This window comes from Dipteris shenzhenensis, chromosome 25, assembly GCF_047967505.1.
Source record: "Dipteris shenzhenensis isolate YYH24624 ecotype China chromosome 25, Dip_SZ_1.0, whole genome shotgun sequence".
Classification (NCBI taxonomy): Eukaryota; Viridiplantae; Streptophyta; class Polypodiopsida; order Gleicheniales; family Dipteridaceae; genus Dipteris; species Dipteris shenzhenensis.
Genome location: NC_141620.1, coordinates 52,605,797 through 52,616,260, shown reverse-complemented (window position 1 = coordinate 52,616,260; position 10,464 = coordinate 52,605,797). Strand labels below are relative to the sequence as shown.

Genomic DNA, 10,464 nt, shown 5'->3' with positions numbered 1-10,464 from the left:
CCCAGTTTAGACACTGGAAGGGGTCTTAGAGTAGACCAGATGGTTATGAGACGGCTTAGGAGCCAAGAGTAGATACCCGTCTGCACAAAGGGGGGGTTCGGGGGGGCGATAGCCCCCCCGATAGCAGGGGGTCCGGGGGGCGCAGGCCCCCGGTGGGGGTCTGGGGGCAAAGCCCCCAGCGGCAGGGTCTGATGGTATGACCTATGCGCGATCCTTCATCTGCCCGACGGCATGTTTTCTGAAGGGTCGGTGGTCTTCCAGGCCGACTGTCTATTAGGCCGACTGCCTATTACAGGGCCGACCGTCAACCACTTTCACTATATAAGTGGCCACCCCCTATCATCAGATCACCAGTTCTTCACGCTCATAGTCCTCCGTCCAGCATCTGTCTAGATCACCATCGAAGCTCTGTCTGTAGAGCGCACGGGTGGACAGCCAACCATCAGTTGTATCAGCAGTTTGGTATATCAGAATTTTTGTATTCTCTCCAGCTTTCCATCGTGTACTTGCGTTTTGTTGTTATCTTCCGCTGCGTACTATTTTCTTACACCATACATAAGTGTGATAAAAATATGCGTCGGTGTGCTTCTACCACCATAAACGGATGTCCAATTGGGTATGTATGGGGTAGGACATGTGCATACCCATGTTTTTTTATTATGCACCATGCATAAGTTTCAAAGAAAAAATGCAACAATGTGCTTCTACCATAAGAATGTGTGTCCAATGGGTATGAACCCGCAAAGTTTGTTGTAATTCAAATTTCCTTTGCATGGTAATACATGGTTTTTTATCATCTACCATAAGTGTCAAAAAAATATGCATTGGTGTGCTTCAAGTGAATCTCTCGCTCTCTCTCTCTCTCTCTATATATATATATGTGTGTGTGTGTGTGTGTGTGTGTGTGTGTGTGTGTGTGCCCGTGTGCATGCGTGCATGCGTGCGTGCGTGCGTGCGTATGTACACACGCGCATGCGCTCTAGTAAGTCTCAACTTGAAGATCGATTCTCTTTCAAAGAATCTCATTCAAGTGTCTCCTCCAAAGCTCGAGGCATGTTAAATCATTGTTTCGTGTAACTGACAAACTCAAAGGCACAAACCCTCAAAAATATTGTGAATCTTGATGAAAACACTTTGAAATAGAGAGGGAAACATAGAGAAGGGAAGAATAGCAAGATTGAGCATAAGTACTCTCAGAAAGCAAGCAAATCACATCTCACTCAAAAATTTCAAACTTTTTGAAAGAATGAAGCTAGAGAGGGATGGTACACATGGCAAAGATGAAGAAAGGCGATATAGAACCCATACAACATGAAGAAGCCTAAATTTAGGCTAGTACACTAACACTAGCGCACATAACTATAGCATTGTAAATGTTCTAACATCCTCTCCATTAGTCAAACTCTAATTTTACAAAAGAGTGATCTTCCATGTTATTTTAAGTTTCTTTTGTATGTAAATGAAATTTTACCATTTATAATCTTTATATTAAACTTTTCTATCTCTACTTATGTTAATTTTGAGCTGCTCTCATATAGCTAGACGCACCAATATAATCTATTTAGAAAAAGTATTCAAACACTGGAAATCTTATAATAATATTAAGCTTTGACTTTAATTAGTGTCAAGTAGCATAGTTCCTTATAGAGTCCTCACTTTGACCTTTTACTACTACACCTTGCTTTTGAATAGGTTGCATTCATCTCAAGTACATCATCGTGGATGTAAGTATACACTACAATCACAACAGTAATCATGCTTGAAATATAATCATGGTAGCAAAAGCAATCACCAACCAATTATTGTTCACTAAGAAATATAATGGACACATATCAAACTTCATCTCAATTATAATCTTAAAGGATCAAAGTAACTACATACTTCTCAAGCATAAAATATCTCCCATCACCACCAACACTTACTCTTTTCTTTGCCAAGCAAGGAGGTATTCGAGAATAATCAGCTATTAAGATCACATGATTGTACATAGGTTAGTGTGTGGATTGAGTTAATGCAAATGGGCATGGGGACGACATAGCCATAACCTATGCTACTTATAGCAACATTACAGAACGTTGTCCAAACCCACTTGTGAAACATCCTGGCAAGTGACTAAGCTCAAAGCTCAATAGATGAGGGTACAATGTAGTAGCCCATCAACAAGCACAGAGCTGAGGCATGAAGGAGACCCAAGAAGATCTTGGGTGAAGCAACCAAGCTTGTACAAAGTGAAGGGAGAACTTACATTAGAGCCCTCGAAAAATTGAGCATTTGAGTGGCAAGTTTAAAATAGTGGATCTCATGGGAGAGTGGCAGATTTAAAATAGTGCTACACATAGCAACATTATAGAACACTGGGCGAACCCGCTTATGCAACGTGGAAGTGACTAAGCTCAAAGCTCAATCGATGAGGGTACAATGTAGTATCCCATCAACAAGTAGAAAGCTAAGGCATGAAGGGGACCCAAGAAGATCTTGGGTAAGCTTGCACAAAGTGAAAGGAAAACTTGCATTAGAGCCATCGAAAAATTGAGCATTTGAGTGCAACAATCGAGGATTTGACGGAAGATGAAGGGCTACTTCAAAAACACCAATAAGGTGACAAAGTCGAGGAGCCACAAACAAGGCTTTAGTTACTATGTATGGCCCAAGCATCCTTGAATACCCCCAAGACATTGGAATTGGTAAAGTCACACCGAGCTTCAAAGCAATCGAAAGTGACCAATAGTTGATGACACAAGCACACGAGGGACATGGTAGCACGAAGAGCTCATGGAAGAGGAGCTTACAAGGCAAATTTGATTGCCACTTGGAGATTTCATTACCGTCCTATCCAAACGTAGTCTTCACCTCGTTTACCATGTGACATTCTCCAAGTACGTAGTGAAAAATATATTTTTACCCCTGCATCTCACTTAACTCTCCGAGGCTCAGTATTTTACTCGAACCTTGTTCGAGCACCAAGGTTTTCAAGGTTTTAAGAAGTTTTCGCTAAGACAATAAACAAGTATTATTTCAACAATGTAAATGCTATCTATACAAAACAACATTCAGCTTCACAACATTAAAGGTCGTTAGGCTTGCCTTGAGAAGGCTTTATTTGGGAGGAAGAGAGCTAGCTCATTAAGGGCAGTTCAAGCTCTTGGGCTTTGAAAATGGTATCAACACCAAATTTGAGAGACCATGATCTTTGATTTAAAAATTTATCACAAAGGGTTAAGAGCTTAAGAGTGAGCTTGAAGTTAGAAAGTCTCATCTGAAGTATTATAACTGTACCAAATGGCTAGTTTCTAATAAGGGTAACTTCTGATGAGAATTCCAAGGCACTGGATATTCTCACTACATGTTTCAAAGACTGTATGCACAATTAATGAATGTAGCAATGCAAATGAAATCTGAACTAGACTGGTAGCAATCTACGAAGGCAAGTCATTCAATGAACTTACAGGTATAATTCACAAACATGAGAATGGAGGAAGGTGAAATTGTCATCGATAATATGAAGCCTTTACAAATAAGAAATTATTGGAGCTCGTGGAACTACCTACTGACAATTTTTTTGTTGTAGATAAGTTTACTATTTCACCTTAGTGGACAAAAGATATAAAGGAAAATTGGTTGCAAAAGATACTCTCAACAAGGATTGAATTTCTAAGGACAAATTTTCACCAATGGCCGCAATGAAGACTATCAAAGTGCTATTATCATTTGCATGCACTTTATACTTGTCAGGGATATCAAAGTGTTAGGGAGCATCATCAGTAGTTTTCCTGAAGCATAAAATCCGCACTACATTACAAATGTCAAAAACTTGATCCAATCCATTACAAAACATGGATGCAATGGTCTTTGGAAAACACCTGTCAGTTTCACATATATCCTGCGACCATTTATCTTCCAAGGCGAATCCATACTGACTTGCCACATCAATCACGAAAAGCTCATCAACTTGCCTTACAACATGGCATATTAACAACAAAGGCTCTGGCTTTCCAATTGCAGCTTCAGCAATAAGGGCCTTGGCAGTAGCGAACAGAAATGGAATTGCTTCTGCCACATAAGTTACATCAGTGCCAAAGATCATATCAAAACCTCTGCCGCTGGTCTTCTCCTTTGCTTGTAGTATATGCTCTGTGCACCCCCACTGAAGAGTTTGAGTAACAAGTTTTCCTGAAGGAATCAAGTGCCTATTAGCTTTCACATTATCTGCAAGTAGAGCTAGAGCATCAGAATCCCCATCAGTGGCTACAACCAGATCCGCCACCATGGCTGTGACAATTGAGCAAATGCCCACAGAACCACAGCCTAGTTCAAGAACAGTTTTGGAGGCAGTAGCACCATTGTTTTTTGCCAGTAAAGTAGCAAGAACAAGAGCTGAATCCCACAGCATTAACCCAGTATCTTTACATCTATGTTGATTTTCTCTTGACAAACACGTCAGTTGCAAAGCATAACCATCCAACTCAATGTGAATCATCTGAAGAAGAAAAAAAAAAATCAGTCCTTGGAGGAGAGGACACTAAGAATTGCATTTAGATCTGCTGTATAAAACAAATTCCCTATTTTATGTACTTGCAACAAAACTGTTGCCATCTGATTAGCCAACCTCTCCAAATATATATATATATATATATATATATATATATATAGACAGAGAGAGAGAGAGAGAGAGAGAGAGAGAGAGAGAGAGAGAAACACACACTCGAGTATATATATATATATATATAGAGAGAGAGAGAGAGAGAGAAACACACACACACACACACTCGAGTTTCATACAAGTTCCCCAAAATATTGTCACCAACAAGAGCAAGTATGAGATTATGAAGTGGGCCACTATCATCAGAAAATAAACAAGTTATCCATTACATGGTGAATTCCCCTTCCTGATTCTGTTTATTGGTCCATTGTTGAAGCGTGGCCAACCCCCTTGGAATTGGCAAAGGGTGAAAAAAGGTGCGCTTGGTACTGGGCCCTGGCTGACACGTGTCATTTGGTGGCTTTGAGTATTCCCTTATAAAAATGGGCACTCCTGTGGTCCTTGGATATAAGTAGGAGGAAACCCCTATACTGCATGCCATCGGCTTTTGGGAGTTAAAGAGGGCATGTGTGGCTAGGAGATGGGGGATTGGGAACCCCTGTGCTCAGCGCACCCCGTTTGGACTCATGGCAGCCTGCAGTGGGATCAGAGCCTGGACACTATGGACTCTTTGGTGGTGGCTGTCTCTGTTGGAATGTGACTGTGCTGCAGAAGTGTCGCGATCTGTGGTGGCATTACATGTGACTTGATTTTGGCAGCAGCTCCTTGCACCAGCAGCTGTCTATCAGTTGTTTAGTGTGACCAGGACTTTGAATGCACTTTGGGAGGGCTTTGATTTGTTCTACCCCATGCAGTTTGTCCTACGTTAGCCTCAATTGTTGTGCTGGCCTTTGGTTTAGTCAGTACTTTAAGGTGCTTGGCCCACAGAGGGCGTTGAAGTATGGGCCAACCGCCTTGGTAACCCTCTTGTGTGTCTTGGCTGATAGGATTGGCAAAGGGTGAAAAAAGGTGCCCTTGGCACTCACTGAAACATGTCATTTGGTGGCTTTGAGTAGCCCCATATACAAATGGGCACTCTTGTGATCCTTGGAATTAAGGAGGGTGGAAAACCCTTCTCCTTCATCGCACCAGCTTTCCCACGCTCCCAGGTGGAGCGCAGGGTGTAGATGATATCCTGCCAGATGGCAACCAAGGTAGCCGAGGGGGGAATCGGATGCTCACCGATTACTAGACTACAACGAGCAACCCAAATGTTCCACGACGTGAAATCAGCTACTACCTCCCACACGCTATCTTCTGGAGGGGAATGAGGATCCAGGCTATCAAAAGGGACCGCTTCATGGAGCTCTATCCTCTGAATGCTCTAACCCTGTATCCAGTAAGTTGAAGATAGCTCATCAATCTGGAACACGTGACCTCCTTCACAACCAGGCTACCATCCCCCAGGTGTAGTCCCTCTGAAGGCTCTGCGTGCGTGTCATAATCCGAAGGGCTCCCATCTAGATCCTCTCTGCGCTATGACAGCTCCAAAGACAGTGAGGAATCGTCTCCAAAACTCCAGCAGTGCTCTTTTGCTGTTGAAGGCGACTCTCCTGGAAAGGGTACGGTTGTATGAGGCTAAACTGTACTGTACAGAAGGCTACGCAGGGCTACGTAGGTACGACTAGGAGGTTAGATGGGCTGAACTAAGCTAGAACAGAAAGGCTAATCGGTCTGGGCTAGACGCGGGCTAAGCAGAAGCGTACGGGCTAGTCGAGCTAAGCTGAGCTGAAGCATACGGAGCGTATGGACTGAGCAGGAGCGTACAGACCTACGGAGTGTACGGACAGAGTGCAGGAACGTACAGACGGAGAGTGATCTGAGCAAAGAGGTTACGGGGGGAGAGATAGGAGAGCTGAAGCGGAGAGGCTGAGGAGAGGGCATGTGGCTAGAAGATGGGGAGCCCCCATACTTGGCGCACCCCATTTGGCCCCGCAGCAGCCTTCGGTCGTGCATAGACATTACTCGTGAATCAAAGAGGGCAGCTCAGATTCTCTGGTTCATTTTCCCCCGCCAATTTTAGAAAGCACAGGCAGGTATGCAGCTGCACTTCTAATATCCAATAATAGACAAAAAGAAGACAGCTTTTTAAAGGGTTACTGGTAACTGTGGGCATGCACTCCCTACAAGTGGTATATACACACTACTCTTGCTAGAACAGAGTGAAAATACTGCACATGAATCAAATGGAAGTACAGTGGCCATAGCCAGAACAATCCCCGCGCTAAGCTCCACAATAAATCCATCACAAACAGGAAGTGAGAGCTACAACTATAGAATAATCTCACTGAACAAATAGCATGGTTACACATGGCTTGGAACCTGTGCAAATTTTCCATGTACTTCCTACCTACAAGAAGCAGCCAATATTAACCTGAGATGTGATACAGACGTCCAAACCAATGATTCACCCCGAAGTGCTAATATGTTAGAAGTTGACATAGCTGCACTATCAAGGGTCTTATACTCCGTACAATATTGTATTGAACCCAGGGGTTGACCTACCGTAATCATGGTCAATGAACAGTGAACCCCACTTACAATGTTTTGGGCTAATGGTTGTTTATTTATAGATTGTAGCTAGGCTCATGTGCCCTAAATATTTATCTCACTGAACCAAGAGAACCTCATCTATATGAGGGGTCAAATCATGCCTTCCCAAATTCACAATATTATTACATGGGCCCACATGCTTGCTGAAGGAGCTCTTCACTTATGAGCAGGAAGGCCCGATCTACGTTAGAGCTCTTGATGCGGATTGAAGGAACACGTCTAAAACTCAAATTCGCTGACTTGAAGGCTCTACTACCATGCTAAAGAAACCATGATAGTCGACGAGCTATTTTTTTTATTGCACACTAAGAAAACCCAATGGTAAGGGTGAAATAACACCCCATGTGCATTTGTAAGTCTCCCAGGGTATGCTGCTTCTTTCTGATTCAAAATTAACTGTGATCCTTTCAAGATTTCAATGGAAAGCATGTCAAGATCAATGTTGGATAATCAACTACTAGAGCAACCAGCACCAAATGAAATGATAAACTCCAATCTGGAGAAGTCATGAACCAAGCTTTGCTTACCTCCAGGTCGGGAATTCCAAACATATCAGCTGCAATGCCCTCTGAAAGCTCTACCTCAAGTCCTAAACCGCAAATATCAGGTAATTACAATTAATTCATCAAATGCTGTTTTCCCTATGTGAAATGAGAAACATCTTACAATTAGAATAATCACAAGAAAAATCATGCAATCATTGTATCTTTATTAGAATAATTACAATAGTAATCATGCACTTTAGCTCATCCCAATTTCAAAGGCACACTTCAACCTCTTGGCATGGGTTAAAGTAAATTTTATTAGCTTTGTTTTTTTCTTTCAAAATCCTCCTTTTTCCTCTTATCTTTTGAAAAAAAGCAGCTTCTGTGAAGGATAACGTCTCTGTCAGTACTCGTATAAATATATGTAAGGAATCACAAAAAAATCAAGTTAAAATATGTAGGAATCTACAAATGCCACTAAGGGCCTACTGGGAGATGTGAGAAAAATAATCCATGGTCGCACTCCCTCAAAAAAAATGCTCGGCCCGGGAAAAGCCCTGAACCCTACCCCAGGTGGCCATAAGAGTATGGACGATGTCTTTAAAAATTATGTAAAAGGACTGAGAAGTGTATGTCTAAGTGCTTTCTATGGTCTTTGTACATCTGAAATGCCATATTACCATGCTAGAGTGGAGGCAAATGACCTAGGGGTTCATATCTGAATCAAGAGTCCACTTTACGAGCCTCTTCCCTTAGTTGTGCAGTCACTCAAGACAAAGAAAATGGCCACCAAGGTGCTGGTTGCTTTGGACAAAATGACGACCCAGACTGAAGGTAATCCTAGATTCGGGATGGGTGTGTGATGTAGCAAGTGTAATAATCATGGCCATACTCGAACAAGTGATAGTTAAAAACCAAGAATTGTGCCATTTGCGTGATTACCTAAACTCACACCATAGAGGAATGCTATTACAATGGGAAGAACCACATGGCGAAAGGCATTGGACGGGGGCTGTTCAAGCCCCAGTACCGATGGTTACGGACGTTCAGCACACAACCCAAACAAAGGTGAGATCCCCTGTGGTTAAACATTAAGAAGAGGTTAAGCAAGTCCCTGATAAATACCAGGAGGGTTCATCCAAGAAAACAAAAGTAATATGGTCCAGGTGGAAAGTTATGAAGCCAATCGGAGGTGGAGTTGCAATCAACAGCACATTCTCCCCAAAGGGGAAGGTACAGTTCTTGCAACCCAACATACATTACAGTGCAGCCTTCGATTGGGGAGCATAGAAATCCATAAGGGACCATGTGGTTGGTCTTATGCTCAAGTGATTGATGCAAGAAAGCAAGCAGGGGTGTGGAATTTAAATACAAAGACCATGGTGGGCCGACATGAATCACACTCTGGGGTTGTTCTCTTCCAGCCCCTTCTTTCTCCACTATCCTCTTCCATTTCCTCCATCCACAATGGTTCTTTCTCTTCTACTGTTATGATGGCCTACCTTGATCCCATTCAACCAACATACATTACCGACAAAGCCTTCGATTGGGGAGCATAGAAATCCATAAGGGACCATGTGGTGGATCTTATGCTCAAGTACTCTGGGGTTGTCCTCTTCCAGCCCCTTCTTTCTCCACTATCCTCTTCCATTTCCTCCATCCACAATGGTTCTTTCCCTTCTACTGTTATGATGGCCTACCTTGATCCCATTCTTGCATGAAAATTCCGCGCTAGCATGGTTGTGTTGTCCTTTGAGTACCTGCCTATATCCTCTCCCAAATGCATGAAGGGGTCATCTCGTGATATGTTGCCATTGTTTTTGTATATGGGAGATCATGGAGGTGCAAAATAGCAAACTGCCATGCCTACATTTTGTTCCCGTGCAGCGATTTTCTATCCAGAGATATTACTTATGTGGGCCTTCTTTAATTACCTTAAATGAGTTCTCCCATTCTTTGTTAATGTAGCATGCTATCCCCCTGAAATCTCGCCATCCTATAAACGTTTTTGTGTTCCTTTTTAACTTTTTTTACAAACCTTGCATTTCTGGGATCTCATTGCCCTCATGCTCCCATGTTTCTAATAATATGAGCCTGACGTTTTCTGAGATCTCCTCTTCCATTGCTAGGGCATTGCCATCCTCCCACACTCCATACTTTGATCCTTAGGATCCCAAGTGTGAGACGTGCAGTGGAAATGAACAGAAATTGAGAGAGAGGGAGAGAAAACCTCACACACACCACACTGAGAGGGAGAGAAAGAAACAAGAGAACTGCAAGTGATCTCTGGCAAAAGCCACTCTACACCGGGGGGGGAAACCTCTGCACAACAGGCTGCTCAAGAACTCCACAATACTGCTCAACAGCCACTAAACTGAGATGAACAATGAAGGAATGAGGGGCCCTATATATAGCCCCTGCACCCCTAGTCTCAGTCAGCATACTAGCAGGGCCAACGAGCCTGCTATATGGGCCGAGACCCACAGCCCTAGGGGCCGACCCCATCTGCTCTACAAAAGGAGCTGCCTAGCAGCCCTATATGAGGCTGGTCCCCTGCTCCATACAGGCCGGCCTGAGGGCCAGCAACAGCCCTAGGTGGCCGACCACATGCTCCTCCATAGATGGCCTCCAACCTGCCCTCCATAGTGCGCCTGATCAGCAGGAATCTGACCCGCAACCCCACCAACTGCCTCTAAGAGCTGTCACGTGGCAGCAAAGCAGGCCAGACGGAGCCCTCAACATGGCCGTACAAACCCGCACCCCTCTTGGGATCCTCCATAGCCATTGTGGCAGCATATGGACCAGCAAGAGGCCTCAGATAGCCACACGACCCTACTGTCATTCCTA

At 43.5% G+C, this 10,464-nt stretch overlaps 1 protein-coding gene across 3 annotated transcripts in view; it reads right to left on the bottom strand.

The window, feature by feature from the left end:
• Nucleotides 1-3,664: 3,664 nt before the first annotated feature.
• The window catches only part of LOC147886044 (S-adenosyl-L-methionine-dependent methyltransferases superfamily protein), a 101,152-nt gene continuing 94,352 nt past the window's right edge, over nucleotides 3,665-10,464 (bottom strand). For all 3 annotated transcript variants that reach the window (XM_087396347.1, XM_087396349.1, XM_087396348.1), the window contains 2 exons: nucleotides 7,660-7,721; nucleotides 3,665-4,477 (listed from right to left, as the gene is read on the bottom strand). In XM_087396347.1, the coding sequence (XP_087252473.1) occupies nucleotides 3,746-4,477; nucleotides 7,660-7,721 (794 nt within the window). In that variant the 3' untranslated portion in view covers nucleotides 3,665-3,745. The remainder of the gene's footprint in view (nucleotides 4,478-7,659; nucleotides 7,722-10,464) is intronic.